Genomic DNA, 25517 nt, shown 5'->3' with positions numbered 1-25517 from the left:
TACTACTTTGGGGAAAAATGCAGTCATACCTTCTACTTCTAGAAGATATAACAGGATTAATATCACTATTACAATTTTAGAAATCAAGGGCTTTTAGTTCCATATCCCTGTTGATGTACAATTTCCAAAGTACAAAAAGAGCTTTCTTTCTAGAACCTTCTACAGAGTGCAGTTTGCAATAATACATACAACAATACCAGAGCAGTAGTCAGGAGAGTCAGGACTTTTCCACTGGACAAGATCAGGGGTGGGGGAAGATTTGGAATGAACCATCATTAGCCAATCCCCGAGAAGAGCTCACCTGCAATTTTAAGGGTTGGTGTTCGGGCAGGCAGAGAGAAGCAACATTCCAATAACTGGACACATGTGTTAGGGAAGCCACGGTGACTAAATGTTTGTTTGCATTAACTATGGTAACTGGGTGCCTGTTTTAGGGAGGCATGATAACCAGCTGTAGGTACTGCATGTTTTCTTCCCAATCTCGTGTTGCATTTAAATAACCCAAACGACAGAAATATATGTAGGAAAAGTGAAAAGTAATATTGTCACCGACATTGTTGGTGTTGTGAAATATTCTGCATCATTTCTGGATTGCTGAGCTACGAACACAGATTTCTGAGAGTCTAGCTGGTGTATTAACATTTGCTCATTTGTAGTGATACTGTCAGCGCAGCTGGTAGTGTGACTGGACGTGGGGTTGATCCTGCTCTATGTAGAATTGGCATGTTCTCCCCACGTTCACGTGGATTTCTTTCTACACTCTTAACACACGTGTTTCATTCATACTGGTGAGTCTCAACTAGCCACAGTGCATGAAAGTGTCAGTGATTGTTTGTGGCTGCCCTGCAATGTGCTGGTGTCCTAACTAGGGTGGTCCCTACCTAACTAAGTGTTCTTTTCTTCCGGGACAGGCTCTGGACCACGGTGACCCTGCCTTACGGATAGCAGTTACAGCTAGTGTGTAACTGGTATTTCATTAATGTTTTACATTTTAAATAGTGCAATTTGTTGTTCTTGACTTCATGTGGTCAAAAAAGACTTTTTTTTTACTTTACAGACTTTAAAATATACTGAAGTTGTTTCTTGGACTGTGTGTAATTCGAGGATAGAGACTCCTGAGTGGACTTGTGTGCCATGGATGGGAAAGGTGGAGAGCACATCCATCAGCGCAACCTGAAGAGTGTGGGTGTGGAGCACTTCACACACACTCTTCTCCTCACTTCAGATTCAAAGGCTACTCTATTCACCCTGGAAGAAACACCGGAGGACAGGACTGACACCATGTACACACCCGTGGCAGGATTCCACCCTGAGGGTAGCAAATCCACTGTAATGATGAGCAATTTGACTGAAAATAAAAGTAACTTTGTTTTAAGTTACATGGAGGAGATGCTCCTAGGAGGAGGGATCTCAGACAGTAAGTGCACTCCTAGTCATGTTCTTTATCCCATGAATTTACTGTCCATGACACCTGGGACAAGAGGTGAGCATACCCTCGAGTCAGACCGTAGGTCACCAGAAATAAGAGGAGTTCATCAAGGACTGGAGGGGAGAAATGTCAACGACCCAAAGTCATGTCCAGATAACGTGTGTCCAACAGCTGAGTTCATGTGTTTGAGGTCCAGAGAAATTTCAGAGGGTCTGATTGGAGAATCCACTTCTTCATGTGGCTACATGAAGAACATGCAGCTATTTTTTGAGATAGAGCCCAAACACACTTCTACAGGCAGGGCAGAGGATGAAGAGATGCGCCTTCCGGAAGACTTGTCTGCACTCTTCTCCTGCCCACCCAGTGACGTGTTTTCTGACCACAGCACTGATATTGAAGGCTCGTTCCCTCTCATCCCCAAAACCGAAACAGACCCCAGCAGTCTGATGTCCCTGGTTGATGAAGGAGAGATGAACAAAGCCTTAGTGGACTGTGGAAAATTGCCTTTCCAGGTGAACATTTTCAGTGGAATGGTGCCACAGTCCAGTACCTCCAACACACTCACTACGGATGCCAGGTACGTTCCCTCAGTTCATGTGTAATTTAGAGAACAGTAAAAAAGGTACAAATGCGGTACTATGTCACATTTTATCTTTGTGTTCCGATTAACAGAATGTCAATCGTCAGAATAATATTGGTAAAATGTGAGTTATTTATGAGACGTTTGATTAATCAATTGCGTTTCAGTTTCAGAGACATTCTACATATAACTGTGCTCACTGTTGATCGTGTGTTCTGTTGATCGTGTTGAATAATAATTGTGGTTTACTACATTGGGGTTGTTATGATTCTGCTCTCCAGCACGCAGCCAAAGATGGTGTGTGTCATTTGTGGTGATAAGGCCTCCGGGTGCCACTATGGGGTCCTAAGCTGTGAAAGCTGCAAGGTGTTCTTCAGAAGGACTGTTAAGGGTAAGCACATCACAAGCCTGTTCTAACAGGACTCAAGTATAATTGTTTTCTTGGCAATATTGATCTTTGCATCTATAGGAGGAGCTGCTTTTTGTTATGCTTGCAAATTTTTTTTAAAAAAAGGCATTTTTTTATGACAGAACAGAAGCCTTGTACATACAGCAAAAAAAAAAAAAAAACTGAAAAAATATGACACTCAAGTTTCATTTGTTCAGTTGCTTGTTGTTTTTCTCCAAAGCAGCTTGCAACATTAGGATACTCATAATAATTTACCACTTTATAAAGCAGGGTACTTTTACTAGCACAATTTACGATAGGTACCTTGCTCAAGGGCGCTACAGCAGAAAGTGTGATTTGAACCTGCAGATCCGAAAGCAGCAGCTCACAAATACTGCATAACATCGATATAATATAACTGTCCGCCTTTGGATTTAGGAGTTTTACCTCACTGCTGCTACTATAACTATCAATGATTCCAGAATGATATAAAACACTTGATGATTATCAAACATTTGAGGAAGTTTGTTTGGGGTTTTTGAGTTTTTCCCATTTAAAATAATAGGAAATAGGCTTTCGGCATCCAAAAATTCGACACCCATAACATTTTCTGGAACGGACTTTCGGATATCAAAGAATTCCCGTTCTCCCTAAAATATCCTTCATTATGTTGTAACCTACTCTCTTCTCTATAAAGCAGAACACATTGAATAGGAGGTTTTGGAGGTTACATGTTTTCCAGCAATTTGAGAGTGGAATTTTAACGTTTTTAATAAAAGATAAGAAAATAAATTAATGTCCTGTCTACAGTGTACCATGTCCCCATTCCCTTTGTTTTCCAATACAGAGGAACGCTGTGAGCCTGCATGATGATATTGGATGAGCTGTTTATGAAAACAGAATAAAATAAAATCTTAAAATCCTTAACTCAAACTTTTATCTGATTTTTTTGTTTACAGAACGTAATATGAATAAATCAAAGGGTTTTAGGCTGTATTAAGCTTTTATTGTGGTAAAATGTGTTGTCGTAGTTGGACTACAATTGAAGGTATGAGCAGGCTTTGCAGCGCAGGCTGTGCCTCCAGTGTTCTCACTCCTCTGTGTAATTGAGTCCTGTTGACAAACAGCTCCAGTCCCACAGGGCACGCTACTTCTGTATCATTGAGATCCTCCATCTCACACAGGTCATCGGGAGCACATTGTGTGCGCTGGACACAATGACTGCATCGTGGATAAGATCCGCAGAAAGAACTGCTCTGCCTGCCGCCTCCGAAAGTGCTATGAGGCCGGGATGAAGCTGGAAGGTCATTTTCTCTTCTTTTGATGAGCTTGCTACAGGATTTCTTTGCAGCAATTTTCATTCAGACCCTTTAATTGGCACTTTCTGTCCATCTGGCTCTTTCCAAAAGAAGGAAATAAATCAATAAAAAATAAGAACAAAAAAAAAGGGATAAATTTAGGAATATGATCTGTCCATTTAAACAAAACAGTCGCAGTACATTGGACCTTCCTACGCAGCCACTCCAGTGCTTTCTGGGTTTTCATCTGTCCAAAGCTAGTTGTTGAATCCAGGTCCAAAACTATCCCAGACACCCAGATGACCCATTAGGCAGGGAAAGTCTCTCTCAACAGAAAGCAGTTCATTCTGTTCCCCAAGTTAAAGTGTTGTACCTCAATACTGTAGCAGTTTTGAAACAATCCAGATTTAAGGAATGCTTTCCAAGATCACAACTCATGAACCATGTGATGAAGTAAAAAAACATTAAAAAGATACCCTTGTCCAGGACGGAATCTGAGGAAGAAGTCTAATGCGAGGAAGTCCACGGATCGGCCTCAGCCCTCAATTGCCCCGTCAGCGAAGGATGTTTCCTGCAACAGCCAGGCTGCGGTCCCTGCGGCCAGCACTCCCACCCTCCATGAGCTGAACACCAGAATGCAGATCATCAGCATCCTGGAGAACATTGAGCCTGCGGTGGTGCTGTCTGGGTACAACAACTCCCAGCCTGACATGCCTCATCTGCTCAACAGTTTGAACCACCTGCACGACATGCAGCTGCTGTTGATTGTCAAGTGGTCCAAGTTGTTGCCGGGTAATGACTTCCGTCCTCCTGCAGCCAGAACTGGCCTTACTTTTGCCAACGGTGATCTTCTAATGAGGCCCAGTGTTTAAAATGTTTGAGTAGAAATTCAGATACTTTGATCTTAATGAAACAAGTTAGAAGTTAAGGCCTCAAAACAAGAAGGGCTGTTCTCACATATTAAAATGAGAACCATTAATAATCCGTCTTTAGCTGCATACATGATTCTGCACTTCCTATTTGCGTCTTCCCAGTGACTTCAGTTTGTATCTTAAAAACTGAACTGGCACTTTCTTTACACTGCTATTTGACCATTGTGAGATAGTTTGTTGGCTTTGCTTCCAAACCAAATTTGAATCAATCAAGTGGGTGGAAGAGGCGTGGTTTGAATGGCTTTTACTGAAATTATTGGGACAAAGAGATGTACTGCACTGAAAGGGTAAATTTGATCGTCATTTCTGTTTTTTTGTTTTTAAAAGGGTTCCGCAGTTTGGACATCAGTGCCCAGGAGTGCCTCATTCAGTACTCCGCCATGAGCGTAATGTTGTTGTCTCTGGGTTGGAGGTCATTTCAAAATGTCACCAGGGAGTACCTTTACTTCGCGCCCGACATGGTCATGAATGAGTGAGTAGTGAAGGCTATGTGCGAACGAAACGTCCTCCAGCCCTTGTTCTGAGTTAATACTTAATGTCACACATGGTTCTATGGTCGCGGTGCTCTCAGAGGGGTTCCCAATTCTCAATATTTCCAGAGAGAGAATGAGGCAGTCACCTATAGCAGACCTGACTGCAACCATGCTCCTCATCCCACATGAGTTTGCGAAGCTACAGCTCACCAGGGAGGAGTTCCTCTGCATGAAGGCTTTGACACTCTTCAACACAGGCAAGTCTGGACAAGTCGCTCGTGTTCTCAATACCCGACAGACAAGACCACAGGGAGGTCTCTGCCTTGGCTGGACTCTTACAGAGAAACAGTGTTGAGTGTTTGTGTGATTCCCCTGTGATGGACCGGTGTCCCGTGATGTACCTAGAATAGACTCTGCACCACTGCAACCCTGTAATGGACAAATTTATTGATGAGGGATGGGTTATATAAGTTTGAATGTAATCACATTGATATTGATGAACTGATTGATTAATTGCTCTGTTAATTAACAGCCAACTAATCCTTTTATTTATGTAATTGTTGACGCTGAAGTGCCACTGGAGGGTCTGAAGGGCCATGAGCGATTTGAGGAGATACGGCTGGACTACATTCAGGAGCTGAACCAGGCCATCAAAATGAAGGAGCCTAGTGTTTCGGAGTCTTCAAAGCGCTTCAGTGACCTCACCAGGCTGATGGACACCATGCACGAGGTGAGACCCCCCAGCCTCCAATAAGAGGTTCCCATCAGTAGCACAGTCATTAAGGACACCTGAACGTCTCCAGTGTCAGTGTCCTGAAGGGTCTCTGCTGCTGCGCCATAAGGACTGTTGGCAAAAAAGGATGTTTGTGTTGCTGCTGGTGGTGGAGGAACTACTACAGCCATTCGACTGATACAATGCAATAAACAGCAAACTGTGTCCGTTGGTTTGTTCACACAGATTGGGAAGAAGATTAAGCTCTACTGCCTCAATATCTTCAGCCAAGCAGACACCTTGCAAGTGAAGTTTCCTGAGCTGACGTCAGAGGTCCTCGCTGTCATGCTCCCCAGCCTACAAGAAGGGAAGATAAAGCCGCTCCTCTTTCATGAAGATGTTAGCTGCTGGCCAAAGAGGCTCACGGATGAATTGCAGAGGATTGTGGGGAACATCAGCGCATGTAACGATTACTAAAGGACTGAAAACACATAATCTACATTTCTCCAAAGCAACTAAAAGTGTTAAGCTACTTACAATTGTTTACACAGGTGGATAATTTTACCAGAGCAATTTAGGGTAAATACTTTGCTCAAACATACTACTGCTGGAGAAGGGAATTGAACCTGTAACCTTTAGCTCTACATGCAGCAGCTCTAACTACTGTACTACTAGCATTCCCTTAAAGCAACCTATAAACATCTTTGGGTGAGGTATGGTATAATCTCAGCACAGTAATTTAACAAAGCAAAATTGTCAATACATTTTTCTTTATAAATTTAGATTTAGACTCTGATCAAATATTCCATGGTTTTGCTGTTCTAAAACCATGCTTGTAGCAAACAAGTGAACTAAACTGCAAGTTGGTGAAGTCAGGATTTCAGAACACTGAGGATAAAATGAATGGACTTTTACTTTTGAGTATATGTTTGATAATATTGCGTAAAGTACTTCAGTTGTACTGCAAAACATTTACAGTATTTAAAGTCCAATGATGCTTAAATTAAATCTGAGTCTGTGTCTCTGAGTAAGAAGATTTATCATTGTCCCGTTCACTGATTTAGCTAAAGCAAAGTTATTATTTAATAATTTCTCTCCAGTTAAAACGGGGCTGTGGTGGCGCAGTGGGTTGAACCACAGTCCTGCTGTCTGGTGGCTTGTGATAGACTGGTGTCCTGTCCTGGGTGTGTCCCCTCCCCCTCCAGGCTTGTGCCCTGTGTTGCTGGGTAGGCTCCGGTTCCCTGCGATCCCATAGGGGACAAGCGGTTCTGAAAGTGTGTGTGTCTGGTTAAAGGTATGTGAATTGATGGGGGGAAAAAGTGTTTGATAAAGATCAATTCTCACTTAATATGTGTAGTGATGCCTTTTTTGTCTATGAAAACATTGCTTAGGAGCCTTCAATAAAAAAACAGCTCTGATGGTTTATAGCATTTATTTACACAGACACTTAAATATTCTACACATTTGAATATGCCTTAAATTAGAAAAAATTTCAGATTTTTAGTGTAAAAACTAGTTTGTTTGATTTTGTGAAATTATTTCCATTTTAAAAGACTTCATAAATTGTATGAATATTCCAGTTCTTGTATGAACTCACAGAGAATGCACCACTCTACTTAAAAAATGTCTTATAAATACTGGCATAAATAAGCAAATTTGCATATCCAATAAAACCACATAAATACAAGATAAAGTGAAGTGTCCCTCGTTCACACGTCAGCCCTACTGCCCTGGGTGTCCTCAAGGAAAGAAGTCATGTCCAGTGCATTTACATCCTTTTACAACAGCTTCAAACAACTGGATTTCTATGAAAGCTCAGAAGAGGGACTTTCAGCAAATTACAGATCTGCAAAGCACTATCTGAAGATGGACAGTGTGAAGATGGACATTCCACTGCTGCAACCGGAAGCTGCCTGGGTATGGAGTCTGGAAGCTCAGATTGGGTGTGCTGGAAGGACAGAAGGACGGTTGGACAGATGGACAAACGACAGAACAACAGAAAGACAGATGGACAGAGGACAGAGTACAGAAGGAAAGAAGGAGAGGACAGTACAGAAGGACAGATAGACAGAGGACAGAAGAACAGAAGGACAGAGTATGGAAGAACGGATGGACAGAACACCAGAGGGTTTAGTTCAGTGGAAGACACTGAACATACAGCTTTGTGAACAGGTGTCTGCCCATGTCCATTTTCAGCACGGTGGACTGATTCCTGCACTTCCTTAAAATCTGAGGAGACAATATTAGGTGTCGTCTGCTTAGTCTTCCAATCAGTCATACATATACTGTATATTAAATATAAATATAAATATAGGTAAGAGTGTCATTTTTGCGAGGACGGCACCGCTTCACTATTCACTGTTTGCTGAACCGTACCTCCAGTTAAGACACACCATGGTATTTGCTCACACACAGTGATATGTGCACAAAATCATTAACAGTTTAAAATGAGCACTGTTTGCATCCAACAGTCCTTCCGTTTGGGGGTGCCTGCTGTTGCACGGGGGGGGCTGTAAGGTCAAAGGGCACATCCTGCCCCGTCTCCCGTTCCCCAGACCCCCGGAGTCCTCAGTCCAGTGGAGGAACCCACTCTAAGCATCACGGCCTACAGGGAGGTAAAGGTAAGGTAAAGGTAAGGTAAAGACAGACGAATGGACTGTTAACATATCAGCGTCATTTCACTGACCATTGCATGTAAACATGAGACAGTTCCAGTAAACCCCTCCTCCGGTTGTTACCTTTTTCGTTTATTTCATCCTTTTCTGCCGGTCGAGGAACCTCTGCCTGCGATCTGCCGGGATCTCGTCCAGGCTGATGCCATGATTGCTGGCCCTGGGCAGGCAAAGACCACCGAGGTGGGGGGTTAACCATTTCAAGTCAATGCACGGGCTTCTCAGATTACACACATGATGGCGACCGGTAGTGTTATTGCCTCCGACCTCCACTCATGGAACCCAGGTTCAAATCCTACTTTCTGCCTCTGTATCTTTGAACAAAGTATTTACCCAGCTGAGTGAGTCACTACAAGTTACTTTGAAAAAAAAAAAAAATTTAAATATATAAATGTGCCACCAGTAGGTTTGGCCTGTGCCTCCTCTCTGGTAGGCCTGGGGTTCGAGTCCTGCTTAGGGTGCCTTATGATGGACTGACGTCCCATCCTGGGTGTCCCCTCCCCCTCCAGCCTTACGCCCTGTGTTGCTGGGTTAGGCTCCGGCTCCTTGGGACAAGTGGTTTCAGTCAATGTGTGTGTGTGTGTGTGTGTGTGTGTGTGTGTGCGTAAATATGCCAACTTTTTCCTGCTTTTCTCAATGACGCTGAAGTCTCATCATTGGTATTCTTATGAATCGTCGCACTTTTTCATCTTAAGGGTAAGTGTGTTTTGGAAATACTTTACTGTGCACACAGCCTGGTAGGGATTCGAGGGAGTGCTGTCTTACCCCGGGGTGAGGTCTGGGGGGATGGGCAGCGGTTTGTCAAAGCCATCTCTGCCCACCAGCCAGTAAGTGTCTTCGACTCCTTTACCCTGGAGGGAGAGCGCAGGTCACATGACCTCCAGTGTCAAGTGTACACCATGTCTGTGTCTGTGTGTGTCTGGAGGGTCACACCTTCAGCTCTGTCTTGCCCCTGAGATCCACTTTGTAGCCCAGCTTCAGGCTGTGCAGGATATCCACTGTCCTCTGGTTCAAGTGGATCCTGTATGCTGCAGCAGAGAGAAAACAGACACCTTGTACCACGATTTTTACCATACTGTTGTATTCTTTTAAGCAGCACTTTCTATATAAAGCAGCTTACAGCTGAACATTTGCTGACAGTTATAATTAACTCAAATTCACCATGTTTAAACAGCGCTTCCACCCCTGGGGTGTAAGGGTATGGCTTGACTGGATCAAATCTTGCTCCCTGAACCACTCTGCCCTCTGCAGCATGTTGATAGTCATGACATTGGTGAAGTATTGTTCATCTGTCACTGCTACTTTATAAGGGCGGCACAGTGGCACAGCAGGTAGCGCTTGCGCTTCACAGAGTTTGGGCCGGGCCATGCCACTAGACACAGGTTTGAGCCCCACTCAGTCTGTGTTGGGTTTCCATGTTCTCCACGTGTTCACATGAGATTCCTTCTGCAGTACAGAAACGTGTGTTTCAGGTGACCTGGGGACTCTAAACTGCCTGCTGGTGTGAGAATGTGTGTTACACCGCTGTGCTGTATAAATGGGTGAGTGACTGGAAGGATGAGAGTGTGAACGTAATACACACACACACACATTGTCAGAACAGCTTGTCCCATACGGGGTCACGGGGAACCGGAGCCTACCCGGCAACACAGGGCGTAGGGCCGGAGGGGGAGGGGACACACCTAGGACGGGACATAGTAATTACTGTACACCACTTTGGAGAAAATACAAACATGTGCATTTTGTGATAGCTTAGGGTGCCCCCTGCTGGTCAAGCCCAATAACACAGTGTACAGTACAGGCTTTAGCATGGTAATAACCATATAATAACCCACTGCTCCACAACGCTCCATTTCATAGTGCAGTCACATCATTAAAGCTTAAAAAATGGAAACTTTTGTATATCATCTAAAACAATTAATTAAAAAAAAATCAGTTTAATGTAATTGTTTAGGGAAGTACATTTTATGGTAAAAGATCTCACATCTGCAGACATCTCTGTAGGCTGATGGGCTTAGGCTGACGGAGGACGTGCTCCCTCTGAGACAGGTGCGTGCACACACACACACACACACACACACACACACACACACACACACACACACACACACACACAATGAGCAAGAACATTTGTCCTTAAGCAGAGCATTAACACAAGGGTCATTCTAAGAAACACCAAAGTACAGTATTTCCAGAAGGATCTATGTATCAATTGCCTCCAGGAGGCCTGTTAGAACAAACTGCTCATTGCCCAACACAGGAGACTGATTGTACATCTACCCAGGAGAGTCGACACTCCTGTGCGGCATGCAAGGTTCAACAAGGAAAGGCCTGAACTCCGGTCCCTCTGCACCTTTTCCTTGACCTGAGCCTGTCCCTGCAGAGCTTCACTGCCACTAGGAGGCGCCGTTCTCACCCTGCGGGCACTGCTTCCTGCTGACCCAGCTCCACACCCAGGTGGCCTTCGGCCTAAGGGATGCTGAATGGTGTTTACCTGAACCCACGAGTTTCACTGTAGTTTTTTTGATCTCTGGGCGGAATGATTTACCATAAATTATCTGATTTAAGGTAAATCTTAAACCTGCTTAACGAACTAAAACCATTTAAAACCATTGGTTTGTGTCAGTTTAGGCAGTCGTTGATTAATGCTTCGTATTGAGCCCCTGCAAACTACACATGTGGATTTCCTGGCCTCTAGTGAGCAGAGGTGGAGTATGGAGGCCTACACTGCTAGAGAGGTCAGAGCTCCTGCTTTCCACTCCAAGGAACCGGGTACCAATCCCATCTCCTGCTGTAGTACATATAATTGAGGCACTCAGCTGGAATTGTTATAACAAAATTACCCAGCTCAGCTGTATAAATGGGTAAATCACAGTAAGCAGCTTAACGCTGTAAGTTGCTTTGGAGAGACATATCAGAGAAATGAAGAAATATGAAAGGTATCCAGTGATGAGACAGGAGTGGAGCAGTCCTGCACCAGAGGGACATTATCTTTAAGCTGTGAACATGGTTACTAATTCTGCTGATAGCCTTAAAGGATTACTGCTCACATCACGTAGCTATCTGAGCCTGACAGTGACACACATGGGTGTGCAGACACCCTTGCGCAAGTACACACACACACAGTCTACAACCACTTGTCCCAAGAGGGGTCACGGCGAACCTGAGCCTAACCCAGCAACACAGGGCACAGGGCTGGAGGGGGAGGGGAACGCACCCAGGACAGGACACCAGTACACCACAAGGACTCGAACCCCAGACCCACCATAGAGCAGTGCCCAGCCAAACCTGCTGCGCCACCATACCCCCCTTGCAGGCACACACACTGTGTTTTTTTGATTTTTAAGAAAAATATACATATTTTTTATTTTTAACCAGATCAATAACAGGAATGATCTGACAACATTTAGGTGCCCGCTGCAGAGTGAACGGTGTGTGTATGTGGTTATGGGTAGGGACAAGGAGAGGACCTCAGCCAGGGCCTCATCATAGACTAGCAATGTATCACCGGGGTGAAACTGGATACATTTATTCATGGACCACAAGGGAACCTTGAGCTCAGAAGTATTTAGCTACAGCTATGTGAATAATCGATAAAGTGCCATGACCACAAAAAAGAGCATCCGCAGCCTGTACCTTCAGGTCTCAGGTGTCTCTCACTGCCTCTCACCTTCATGTTTGTTGTCAAACTTCTAAAACGGGGTGGTATTATAGGGGTATTAAAATTATTAATAAATAGCTGGAAAAAAATCTCTGCCTAGTTGTCGTACTAAAAAGAGCTAATTTGGCTAAATTACAATTTTTTATACACCACAGTCGCGCACCACAGTAAACGCTAAATGGAACCCGCGTGTTATGCAATGTGATGAACAGGCATCCTCATTTGACATATTAGGTGGTCAGACACACCTGAGTGTTAGGAAACATAAATCCCCATTTTCTTGACGCCGAGGGGGCGGGGTCTGTCCTGTGGCCAGTTACCTGGACTGACCCCATTGCATAAATAGCTGTTTCCACTGGGCTGAGGCCAGAGACACTTGAAGTGTGACCCTATTGTACCTGTACAGGTGCATTTAATTACTGACTACAACTGCGGCCAAACCAGGAGTGGCGGGAAGCACTGGGCGGGAACAACAGTGGACATTGGCCTGAAAAGGACTTTAGGAGGAATAAAAACTGCCAGGTAAATTAAATGTGTTAGTTGTTCAAATGAAATGCTCTTTTACAGAAGTAAAAAACTTGCGTTAAAAAAAATCTCAATTTAATATTAATGAAATTATTAAAGATCATAATAGAACAATAGGTAACACAACAGTTTTGTGACCAAATTGTTTTTATAAGAACTTTGTCTTTTTTCACACCAGGGTTGTCTTGTATGTAGTTCAGGTAGTGGTAAGCTACCTCCCTCACACATACAGGTGAGACAGAGCGTAGCTGATCGGAGCTGCACTATTTATAAGTGAATGCAATCAGTTCTGGCTCAGCCCCCCAAACTCATCCTCCTGTTCTCCATCACCAGGTTATTCTGAGTCTCGCTGACATTAGCAGATCACATCAGAAGTCTTGACATGGTTTTCCACTCAAGATTTCATGGAAGAGTTTCCATTCTCAGATGATGGAAAGAAGCACATGATACAAGATCTGGGAGAGGAGTTGGCTGGAAAGTGTGGAGGTAGAGGAAGGGAAGAACAGGAATGAAGGTGTGGCGATAGAGTGGGGATGGTTGGTGGATGATAGGGAGATGGGATGTGGATGGAAGTCCAAAAATTTGCTAAGATAGAATGGGGATAGCGGAAGCAAGATGTGGTGATGGTTGGTGTAAGAGGTGGCAATAGAATGAAAATAGAGTGTTGAAAATGTGGAGACAAAGTGGGGGTTGAAGCTGGAGTTGGATAGATTGATATGGATTGGCGTCTGACTCAGTGACAGTCAAGGTGAAGAATGCGTCAGCATCAAATTCAATGTCAGTAGTCTATATAGTTCAACATGAGTCTCATGACACCCCCCACACTACTCTCTTATCTGCTCCACCTTCTCTTCTCACAGTGTCTCCCAGCTTCTCTGGTGGCTCTGGGCAGTGATTTTATGAGTTTTACTGCTGTTCAAAATAACAGTGTACTTTTAGCATCAGGGCCCTGCTCTACACGACGCTTCACCAGCTGTGGACTGAAGAGGGATTTAAGTCACCGAAAGCAGGCAGCGGTTGTGGGATTCAGACTCTGCAGAAAGAGGACTTGAACAGAAGCTGGTGGAACCCCTGGTGGAGCTCCAGGATCACCATGTGTGGTTCAATAGGGGTATTTGACAGCTTTCAGAGGGCCAGCACTCACGCAGCCCGGTGGACTCCATCCGAGAGGCTGTGTTCACTGTGTCTCCGAAGAGGCAGTAACGAGGCATGGTGAGGCCCACAACCCCTGCAACGACTGGACCTGTACCTCAGACAAACAGCAGAGAAAGAATTCAAGTCCTTTGTGAAAGAACTAGATTGTCAATCAAGATACACACACACACTGTCTGAAACCGCTTGTCCCAAGTAGGGTTGCGGCGAACCGGAGCCCAACCCAGCAACACAGGGCGTAAGGCTGGAAGGGGAGGGGACACACCCAGGACAGGACACCAGTCCATCACAAGGCACCCCAAACAGGACTCGACCAGACCCACCAGAGAGCAGGACCCGGCCAAGCCCACTGCATCACCGCGCCCTCCGTCAATCAAGACAGAGCAAAAGTAACACTAAACTCTGATTGGTCGCACTGTAAGGGAAACTGACTGACAACAGCCAATGAAATCAATCAAAGTCTTCTGAAAATGAGGACGTCACTGTTCACAGTAAAAGTGACGACTAGTTTTAAGCAGAGAAAGTTAAAACATTAAATGAGAGAAATTCAAAAGTAACTAGAATGGAGTAACAGAAATGTAACTGGGTAGAAATGCATTTTTCTACAAATTTCTACAAAAAGTAAAACGTCACCATAAATTTACGGAAGTACAATTAACAGAGCTCCTGTAATGCATTACTTTGTCCTGTTCATAACGACAGACAGGAAACCTGACAATCGGACTGGCAGACAGAGGGTCTAGAAGGTGACAGAGCAGCAGACTTGGTCCCAAGGAAGTCTTTGGCCCACAACATCTGTTACACTTCTCTGAAGCTGAGACCGCACACAATCCCTTGTGCAAGTGTCTCTGGTGACTGTGTGGTTCGTGGCACACGGGTAGTTCGCGCTCACCAGAGTGCAAGCCGATGCGGATCTTGACCTTGACGTCGGGCATGTGCCTCATCTTGAAGGCCCCAACGCAGTGCAAGATGTCCAGTGACATGTTGGACACCTCGGCAGCATGCCGGTTGCCATTGCGATTTGGCACCCCGGAGGCGACCATGTAAGCATCACCGATAGTCTCCACCTAAAGGAAGCACATGCAGAGAGAGGGGACAGTGGACATATATGAGCCCACACACACATGCACATTTATACACACATCCATGAAGTGGAGAATATTACAGAAACACCTAATACTCTATAATATCAACAGCCTAGTAAGGAGCAGGGCCATCCTGTGCCTTCAGAACAGTACATTCCATCATACAAGTCCCGAACTGTCTGTGGTGGGATGATGCTGGCCAAACCATTACTGATTCCCACAGTGTTTAACAGTTGGCAACAGACATTTTGGGTTGAGCCATCCTTCAGTTTTCACCAAATGTAAACACGTCTGGATGTAGGAAAGAGGGTAGAAGATGACTCATCAGACCAAATGACTTTTTCTATTTCTCAGGGGTGCAAGTTTTGTGCCCCTTACACCAGGTTATGTGTGTTTGTGTGTTGACCTTGGATATGAGTGGTTTCCGAGTAGCAACCCTGCCATAAATTCCACCTTTGTGAAGCTCACGGCCTACAGTGTTTGTTGACACTGGGTCACAGAGGTTTTTGTTCGGTTCTGTGGTCATTTTTGAAGCTGTTGGGACATTAAGCTGTTGGGACATTAAGTCTAATCTTCTCAAAACGCGTACTTTCAGAGGCCTAAAGTGAGAGCACTGCAGACTAACAGAGCAGCAAGCCGAGCATTTACCTTGTAGACATCATGCTGCCCAATGATGGCGTCGAAAAGGGTGTAGAGGTCATTGAGCAGGTCCACCACCTCGATAGGGTCACTCAAGGCAGAGATGGTGGTGAAGCCCACAATGTCGCTGAAGTACAGCGTCACCTCGTCGAAGTGTTCTGGCTTCACAGGTTTGCCTGTCTTCAGAGCCAGGGCAACGGTCCTGCCGGGACACATTGGGGGTTTGTGCAAGTAACGTAGTAACTTTCCTATAGTTAAGGGTTCTGATAAGCTGCTGACAAATCTTCCTGACCTTTAAAACCAAGGGGAAGGAGTTCTGACATCCTGAGCTGGGACTCACCTGGGTAGCATCTGAGCTACGAGGTTTTCTGTCTTAGCGCGCTCCACTTCAAGTTCCTCGGTCCTTTCGCGGATCAGGTCCTCCAGGTTCGATGAATACTGCTCCAGCATCCGCAGCATCGAGTCTATGATGTTTGTCTTTTTTCCTTTATTTACACTCTTAAACTGTGAAAGGTGGTGGGGTTTGGGGGTGAGGGTACAGGCAAGTGAAATCCAGCAGAGGAAGGGATAGTGTGTATTCACTCTGAAGACTTCTGTATGTGTGTTTGTGAGAGAGAAGAGAGAGAGAAAGAGAGGAGAGAGAGCATCGGTGTATGAGACCTGTTTGAAGATCTCCTCAAAGGTGGGTCTCCTTTCTGGCTCCTCACTCCAGCACTGCTTCATGATCTGTATGCACTCCAGCGGTGCCTCATCCACAGACACGGATGGTCGACATAGTGGTGGAGGTGACCGCACCTTTGCCACAATCTCTGTAGCACAGGACACATGACACATTGCTTCACTTCATGAAGAACATGGATAATTGCAACTGGAGAGGAAGTCCTGCCATTTCTGCACATCTTTCTCTTCACGCTTCCTCCAAAATGACTTGTCCTGTCTCAGCCATCCTGTCTTCTCTAATTTCACTCATCGTATAAACGTTAATGAATACCAAATTACGGTCAATCAACAGTACATTTATGCATAATTAATTGAAAGGTTGGATAGAACAAACACCAGTACCAGTACCAAAGTGGAAAACCAGCCCCAGGTTTAGACCTTCTTGTCCACTGTGATGTAGATTCCCTTTCATTACATCATTTAGATATTTTCTTGCCCTTCGGTGCTCTCTCATTCCATCTTGTCTTGCTGACCCAACCCTTTCCCCCCAGCCCATTATGGCCGCAACTCTCTCACCCTCAGCAGGCATGTCAAGCATGCAGAAAGGAGCATTTCGGGAGATGACCTCCTGCATGATGATGGAAAAGCTGTAGACATCTGCCTGAAAGGTGCCCTTCTTCTCTAGGGGAGGGTCCCTTAGGAGCTCTGGGGCAGTCCACAGCTGGTCTGCAGAGGCAATTTAGACAAATCTAAATTTCTTCATGAAGGTAGGTTTGGTATGAGCTTATCCCTCCATTCCCTTGGATTTGGACTTCCTTTTACTCTGGGGTTTAAGTTCCTCCTCACCCTCAGGTCTGGGACCCTCCATGGCGATGTTCTGGGACAGCATGATCGCATTGAAGCCATAATCTGTAACCTTGAGCACGAACCGACCATCCACCACACAGTTCCTTGACTTGAGACGACCGTGTATAATCTTGTGATGATGGAGATATTTCATACCCTGCAGGAGAGCAAATGTGAGATGTGAACGGGAGGCGGTGAAACTGAAGGTAGGAGCTGGAATCAAAAAAGTGTATTAGAACGCGGGTGAGCTCCATTAAAGTATGGCGCACAGAGGATCATGACCGAGGATTGTATTTGTACCTTGACTATAGTTACAGAAAAATCTGATTCCTCAACTTACAAACACAATTAGGACCAGAAGTGTGTTCCTAACTTATTTCGGCTGAAACTCAACCACTTTTAGCATTAGTTGCAATCAATAAAAGCTTAGTATTTACTTACTGCTTAGGTTCCAGTAAAAATCTCAGCCATAGCTATAATAAATCATTAATATACCATGTAGGGCTTGTTACTTTAATATTTTTATTAATTTTGAACTATATTAATATTAACCCTAATTTGTAATGTTGAAAATTAAAATAAATTTTCCCCATAAAGGTCTATTTTATAATGGTGATTGTAGAATGTTCATCATCTTGTTACTGGTCACCAATCCTGAAGAACACCAGACAGGAGCTGAAAACACTGTGGAAGAGAATTGCGCTAAGGCTGTCATACATTCATATTCTGTTTGGGTGCTTTTTGCCTGGTATCAGTGGGTATAGAGAACCCTTTGATGTCTTTTTATCAATAACATGCAACTCCTGCATTCGTAAAACAAGGAAGCAGCATATATGGAAAAATCCAATTGTATTACTAGGCCAAGTGAAAAATTGTAATCTTTGGACAGCAGCACCTGCTGGGCAAAGACATGTTGGCAACACTCACCCGGATGAGGTCTGTCAGCAAGGAAGACTTAAACATCCAGTCAAGCCTCATATCCTCATTGTTGAGCAGGTCCTCCAGGCTGCCACGGGTGCAGTGCTCTGTCACAATACCAAAGATCCCCGAGTCGAAGAACAAACCCAGGAACAGGTTCAGGTTCTCCTGCCGCATGTCCCGCAGCTGAACGTAAGAAAGCGGATGCACCGCTGTTAAGTCACAAGTTGCACCTTTCTCAAAGTGAAAATTCTTCCTCTCCATGGCATCTCTCCTCCAGTCCATCCTCCTCTTCCCCTTCTACTACCTCACCCACCTTGCTGAAAACGGCCTGTGCACTCCGGTTGACTTCTAGTATGCTTTCTCCATTCGGACATTTCTTCAGCCAGACCCAGTCTCCCTGAAGAACACGATGTATGCGATAGAACTTTAGGAACACTCCACAGAAGCTTTGCTCAATGTTCCTGTCTAAGAGCCTCGAAGGAGGACAATGCCATTGACTGCCAACATTGCGTGACCAGTAGGGTTTAAAGTTTCACCATGAAATATGGATTTGGACACATCTCTCCTCTGTACATTGAGTAGAACAGTGGCAGTTTCCGTCAGAGACAATTCTGCACCATGTACCAGAATATCTGTGAGAAGGTCCATTGTGGTGTCTACCTCAAAGACGGCGATGTTTGAACTTTCGGGGGAGGAGGCAACGTAGCTGCGTCCTGACACAGAATGCCGAGGAGTCTTGACATCCAGAGAGCTCTTTGCCATGTTTTCTTCGTTCAGCTTCTACAGAGGGGAGACCAGAGAGACCAAGGAGAAGAGTGGTAGAGCGTTGAACTCTGTAGATGTTGGCTGCTTCACCACAACAGCTAAGGCATAAGCAGCTATTGGTAGTGAAGAACTGACGTTTGTGCCCATATGGGAACTCAGGCAGATAGACACATACACCAATCACAACCGTGCGACCCCTTCTCACAAGGCACTCTGCTGACCTTCTTGCTAACTTGGGTGTTGATGAAGACCAGATCATCAAGAGTTAGTATTATTTTGCTGGAGCCACCTCCTCCCAGTCCTCCAAGCCCAAATCCTACTGGCATTCTCCCCCTGAACAAATACAGGAAGCCAGGGATGACTTCAGCACAAGACACACAAACACACATCCAGTGGCATACAAACACAATCATCAGCCATCTGGTAATTTGTGATAATGTGGATGTAAATTGCAGTTATCATGCAGGGATGCATGTCGAACACCAACCTATTTGATTCAGACTCAGTACATTTACCTGAAATCCATAGCGAGGGCCACTCCACCGCTCACTAGCATACAGAACAGGATGAACAAAAGGAAAAGTGTGACGCCATCCAAGCCTGGAGAGAGAGACATACACTGAAATGAGGAGAAGGTCAATGCCTCCTGCATCCATAACGAATTCTGTCTTTTTTAATGTTAAATTTTTAAGTTTGTAGGTACTGTATGCTTATTGCTGTCGAGCCTCAATGCCTCACCCCCGCTGCAGGCAATGTAAGGGCTGAACCAGCAGTTGGGGTCATTGTTCGGGGTTGCACCCGCAAAGTGTATGGAGCGGCCCGTGTACTTGAGGCCCCCAAATTTGCCGTGGGTGTGTGCAGCCTCGAGGACGTGCGTGACGGTGAGGGCAGGCTCCCGGCCATCCGTGTCCAGGACCACGTAGCGCGCCTGCATGCCCTCGCCATAATCTCCAGCAAACAGGGGCTGGTTGAAGCCATCAAACTCAAAGTCGCCTTTGCTCTGTGCCAGCACATCCCCGGAGACCCATCGGCCCCCTGCCAACCGGGCCTGCTCCACCGACATGGCCAAGAAGTACAGCATGTTGTAGATGGAGCCGAAAAATGGAGATACCTGAAGGCCCAGATGTTTGGGGGTGCGGGAAAGACAATATGTTTGGTGATGAGCATAAGGAGAAAGAAGATGAAACTGTTAGGTGGACAGGAAAAGAGCTAACATCAGCAAGACCTATGACTTCATCAAAGGGGAAAATTTAGTCAACCTTGCTTTCAACACATTTGACACAACCTTGTTGTTCACAACTTCCACCAAAAGTCGAAAGCACTTCTTTTGTTAATGTCCATCCCTGGCCAGGGATCCCATACCTGCTCAGGCGAGGAGCTGCTCCGGATCTCATAGCTATCCTGGGCATCCTTGAAGGCCTCATAGAAGTCACGCTCCCCAGAGTCCATAGTGACTGTCAGCACAGAATCATACGCTTTGCGCAACTTGGTATTATTGGCCAAGGCAGGGTATTTCACATCTTTGTAAGGCAAGGCATAGAGGAGGGTGTCGTACGGAATGAAGATGTAGCCCCGGTCAATCATTCGCATGTCCATAGCTGTGGTCAGCAGCTTCTGCTGGGGTTCTCCACCAATCAGCACTGAGTGCATGCACATTATCACCACTAGGGGCAGAGAGGAGAGGATTGCTGTGTTAAAACCGCAGTATGTAATGTGGAACCATATTCACACCAAAGACATTATAAGTCATGTATCTTAGCAACAGTGTTCCAACGGCACTGTAACTCCTTGATTACATTATGACTCAAAGTTAATTGAAATGTGGTAACTGTCAGAACAAGGAAACAACCTCTATGTCTGCTGTTTCTAACGAACGATGGACCCCAGTGTGGAAGAGCAAAAAGAGGGAAACTCCTGTACCTCTGACTCGGTGTGCATTTCTGATTTCCTCCAAGGCTTTTCGGGGTCCCTCCTTATCCATCTCCATGGTGACCACAGTGCTGAGAGGGAGTCCCAGGGCCCGCAGCGAAGAGGCCAGCTCCTGCCCAGTGGCCTCCCATAAGTCCTCCTCTGAGGTTATAATGGCTACATGTGCCCAGTGGAAGAAGCGCAGCACAGCAAACAGCACACGTGACGAGAGGGGCATAGGCCGCATGAAGGTGGGGTACATCCCATTGTCCATGTTGGGCTTGAGGCAAGACCATGACAGTATACCCTTGTTCCAGCTCCTGGCCAGCAAGGCAGCGGAAGTACAGTAGCCTGGATTAGCAGGCCCCAGGAAAGCTGAGCCATATCCCTCCAGCTCGGCAAAACGGGCCAGCGCCCGTGACGTCTTGCAGTCCTCATTTACCAGGGTGTAGTCATACCAATAACCTTTGCTCAAGTAAGGGTTCTTGTTGATGCGGCTCATCGCCAGCCGGGCTGCCGTGTCAGGCAGGGCCTTGGAAAACAATGGGTCACAAGTCCAAGGCCCTACAATGGCCACCTTGAAGGTGGTGCCCCAGGCTTCACAGGGGAGGTAGGTGGCCATCAGTAGGGGGACAAACATCCAGCTGCTCAACCAACTGTGAGGGCGTGTTGCCAGGGTGGGCGCGTCACTGGACGGGACACTGTCCAGGATGACTCCCTTTCCCCATTGACCTTCATTGCTCCTCTTTTTCGTGGGGCTCCCCAAGGTGTTTGGCTGCAACCGGGGGTGATGGGAGAGGCTGTAGAGGAGATCAGAGTCCAGGCGGGATGCCATGATTTCACTAGACTCTGTCGAGGACTGCAGGAGGGTTCAGGTAGGGATGCTGGAGAGAGGTTGACCAGCAGGTGAGTGTGCTACTCGACCTTGCCTAAAGCCACCCTGTGATCCAAACCGTGGTCATTGATGCAGTCCTAGTCAGGAATGGGATGCCAAGAGGGAAACAAGTTATATGTGCAACATGGCAGCAAAGGGCAAACTTGGCACACGCAACAGAACCGAAGGCAGTTCATGCAAAACCCAGACTGTGTGTGCGTTCAGTTTACTTTCAAACTGAAGGAAGATGTAGGAGGGGATGAGACTTTCTCCACAGTGTGTTTTGTCAGTGTTTTTAGACAAAAACTGTGTTTACGAAGCAAGGAATACACCGAAGCAGAAACACACAAACAAGGACACCCACAAGTAGCTAATAAACCAAGAGCTGCTTCTTTAATACTCTACAAGCCTATTAACCGTTCAGTGCTTTACCAAGAAGAGATGCGAAGGGGAGGGTGTTTGACGAGAGGCGCCAATATGTAGAGTCAAGGCTTCTGCAGAAGTGGGAGGCAGGATGTGGAGGTGTGGAAGAAACCAAAAGAAAAGGAGCTGTAAGCAGCATGAAATGTGTTAGAAGCACACAGAATAAGGGTGGTCCTCCACATCTAATATGTTTTTATACTGTCTGGGTGCATTTTGTTGGCAACTAATGCCGGAAAATGGGAATGTATAAGATTCTCACTCAGCAATTCACATGTTTCAAATAAGAATGGTGAAGGAAATTCAATTAAATGCAAGTAAAGTGGAAATGTTCAGAAATTTATACTTTGAGTGCTCACAAGGAGCCCATGTAGAAGAGAATCTGGGTAGGAAAGAATATTTGTGTGTTAACTAAAGCAAATCCTTTGTGTCACCTATTAGCTGAGGTTCAGAGTGAAAAGTTGTTTTTTGGAATTCAATGTCATTAAATATAAATATTGTGGAGGCTTGAACACTTTGGAGGAAACAGGTGGTGGAGAATGCAGACAACAAAAGGAGTGCATTCAGCATTAAATAAAGAAAATTATTTGTTAGTTGATGGGGTGCGGTGGCGCAGTGGGTTGGACCGCAGTCCTGCTCTCCGGTGGGTCTGGGGTTCAAGTCCCGCTTGGGGTACCTTGCGGCGGACTGGCGTCCCGTCCTGGGTGTGTCCCCTTCCCCCTCCGGCCTTACGCCCTGTGTTGCCGGGTAGGCTCCGGTTCCCCGTGACCCCGTATGGGACAAGCGGTTCTGAAAATGTGTGTGTGTGTGTATTTGTTAGTTGCAATATCTCATCCCACGCTATCATCATTTTATTTTTGCTTTGCAACAATGTAGGCACATTATTGCCTTGTATTAACCGAATTGTATAAGTTGTCTTTGACAAAGACATCAATAATAATAATAATAATAATAATAATAATAATAATAAGAAGAAGAAGATATTATGGAAGAAAGCTTGTTTGGATTCTGAAAATCTAAACTGTAACAAATGGGAACTCTTGAAATTTGAAACTGGAACATTCACAAGGACTTGCAGCAGTAACACATGGGGCTTTCAGGAGATTTGAGGAAGAGGTTGTGATTTCGGAAATTACCCAAAAAGTGGTTGAACGTGACTTTGAAGACGAGATATTTGAGCTCATTGAATTACAAAGATGAAACATACAAAATTAGGGCACAAGTTACTTTATAAGATCCGGGCGAAAATAAATGTGTCATGCTCCCCAGAGGCCATAGTGACTGTTAGCACAGAATCATAGGCTTTGTGTAACTTGGTATTATTGGCCAAGGCAGGGTATTTCACATCTTTGTAAGGCAAGGCATAGAGGAGGGTGTCGGCCATTGATATTTGCAAAAAAAGATTGAGTGTTGTCAGAGGGGTGTGGTGGCGCAGTGGGTTGGACCAAGTCTTGCTTTCCGGTGGGTCTGGGGTTCGAGTCCCACTTGGGGTGCCTTGCGACAGACTGGCGTCCTGTCCTGGGTGTGTCCTCTAGCCTTATGCCTTGTGTTACCAGGTTAGGCTCTGGCTCCCCGTGACCCCATATGGGACAAGTGGTTCAGAAAATGTGTGTGTGTGTTGTCTATAAAAGGTATTGAAAGTCTATAAAAAAATGCCTAACACATACAGTACACTTACCTCACAGCCAGTGTTCTACAACATCCACTGAGATGGAGAAAGAAAAACATTAATTTACCTAAGAGCCAAATTTTTTAAACACAGAAACACAGTCATGAAAACAGACCCAATGAGTCAAAGTGTATTTGCTCATGAAAACTTGATTCTTCTAAGTGGCGGAAATGCTGCCTAAAGATGAACATTGGTTGTGCATAAACCTTTGGTGCCTCTCCCCCCATTCACCGCTTACTCCTGTCTTGAGCAATATACACGCTGCCAGCTGATTAGTCAAGTGACAGCACGCAGATGCTGCGCCATGGACCAGCGAAGCCTGAGCCCTGCCAAGCAACATGCGCCAAAAATTGGTCCCCCCTTCCATGTCCTCAGGTTCACCCTCAGCCTCTTCGTAACCTTTGCTCCAACCTTCAACCCTGTGAGTCCTCAAGCAGCACAAGTTTAAGTGGAGTGATTACTCACCTGACGCCTGTGCATGCAACCACAGAAAAATCACACTCCTCAGTGGATGCTCTCTTCGGAGCCAAAGCAGGAATCTGTAGGAGCCGTGCTCCTGGAGGTGTTGGCCCCTTTGGCCATGTCAGATATTCAAGGATAGATCAAAAGTACATTTCATATAAACTTCTACCTGTTAACAGAACAAAGAAGCACTGAAATTATAACTGTTCCACATCACATGTCAGAGCTAGAGTCTCACCGGTTAGGCATTACTTCTGTCCTAACTTGGGCCCTTCTTGGTTTATACACTTTACAACATGCATTATTACATTGGTACAAATGAGAAAATGTACACGTACAATGAACACTTATCCCTTATGTAACAGGCCACAATAAAATGAAAATGACTTGTAAAAATATATTTATAATTTCATATTTTGTACAAGGGGGCACGGTGGCGCAGTGGGTTGGACCAGGTCCTGCTCTCTGGTGGGTCTGAGGTTTGAGTCCCACTTGGGGTGCCTTGCGACGGACTGGCGTCCCGTTCTGGGTGTGTCCCCTCCCCCTCCAGCCTTATGCCCTGTGGTGCTGGGTTAGGCTCTGGCTCCCCGTGACCCCGTATGGGACAAGCGGTTCAGAAAGTGTGTGTGTGTGTGTGTGTGTGTGTGTGTGTGTGTTTTGTACAACAGCATTTTACCTCTATAAACTAAATTTTATTCTGTACATCTCTGTTTTTATTACAGCTTTTTGGACACAGATACAGACCTGGTGTCATAAACCCCAAAAGATTTTTGCTCCTCATTGGTGTCAGTCTGACTGTTTTATGGCTAGATCTAATGCATTTACTTACATTACCCTAAGAACAATGACTTCTAGCATAAATACATCCTTAATCTCTTGATTAAATTAAGATCATCTCATTTCCAAAATTTATTGGAAGCTTCACAGCTCCTCTACCAGCACAGTGTCCACATGCTTTGCACAGTGAAAGACATAGGCAGTGATCCAGGAAATTTCACTTCTTTATATCATAAACATCTGTGAGCTAAGCTATCAAAACGTCTCCTGAAGAATCTTTCAGAAACAGCAGAGAAAGCGGAGAAAGATAACTAAAAAGATTAAAAAATAACATCAAAGATAAATTATACATAATATTCCATATAACGTATTAATCCCATTATTTGAGTGATGGGTATATTTTGTTACAAACAGGAATCATTGTGGACCTTCAGCACGGACTCAATAAAGTAAATGGGCATGTAGTGCAGACGTAGCAAAAATCTAAAAAAAAAAACTTCTGTCTTGTTCTCCCCATGTCTGTGTGGGTTTCCTCTGGCTTCTCTGGTTTCCTCCCACACTAGAAAGCCATGCTGTCCAGGTTCCCCCAGAGCGTGTGAGTGACAGAGAGAGTGTGTTCCACTGATGTATGGATGAGTGACCCATTGTAAGTAGTGTATCTAGCAGTGT

General features: G+C 45.2%; 2 protein-coding genes across 8 annotated transcripts; one reads left to right on the top strand and one right to left on the bottom strand.

Annotated features, from left to right (window-relative positions):
- The first annotated feature begins 364 nt into the window (after window positions 1–364).
- LOC108918744 (progesterone receptor-like) lies at window positions 365–6951 on the top strand. 7 transcript variants are annotated; one of them, XM_018726238.2, is made up of 11 exons: window positions 365–457; window positions 657–788; window positions 912–957; window positions 1058–2006; window positions 2291–2400; window positions 3582–3701; window positions 4182–4487; window positions 4955–5099; window positions 5227–5357; window positions 5673–5830; window positions 6059–6951. In XM_018726238.2, the coding sequence occupies exons 4-11, from the start codon at window positions 1135–1137 to the stop codon at window positions 6287–6289; spliced, it is 2073 nt and encodes a 690-aa protein (XP_018581754.1). In that variant the 5' UTR covers window positions 365–457; window positions 657–788; window positions 912–957; window positions 1058–1134; the 3' UTR covers window positions 6290–6951. The 7 variants fall into 7 exon arrangements, with proteins under 7 accessions (XP_018581754.1, XP_018581755.1, XP_018581758.1 ...); XM_018726239.2 differs by lacking the exon at window positions 657–788; XM_018726242.2 differs by lacking the exon at window positions 657–788 and having other exon boundaries at window positions 442–457; window positions 1105–2006.
- Window positions 6952–8559: 1608 nt separating this feature from the next.
- On the bottom strand, window positions 8560–21481 carry gucy2d (guanylate cyclase 2D, retinal). Its single transcript, XM_018726148.2, has 18 exons — window positions 20659–21481; window positions 20101–20402; window positions 19477–19849; window positions 19254–19338; window positions 18960–19071; window positions 18634–18753; window positions 18287–18370; window positions 17980–18156; window positions 17053–17209; window positions 16783–16932; window positions 16207–16355; window positions 15887–16050; window positions 15556–15748; window positions 14715–14889; window positions 13815–13913; window positions 9418–9512; window positions 9250–9335; window positions 8560–8644 (listed from the first exon to the last, which is right to left on the bottom strand). Exons 1-18 carry the CDS (start codon window positions 21479–21481, stop codon window positions 8560–8562), a joined length of 3429 nt encoding a protein of 1142 aa, XP_018581664.1.
- Between the last annotated feature and the right edge of the window lie 4036 nt (window positions 21482–25517).

The sequence above is a fragment of the Scleropages formosus genome, chromosome 21 (genome assembly GCF_900964775.1).
Source record: "Scleropages formosus chromosome 21, fSclFor1.1, whole genome shotgun sequence".
NCBI classification, from domain to species: domain Eukaryota; kingdom Metazoa; phylum Chordata; class Actinopteri; order Osteoglossiformes; family Osteoglossidae; genus Scleropages; species Scleropages formosus.
Note: the sequence above shows the minus strand (reverse complement) of the source record. Positions and strands in the feature narration are given on the sequence as shown.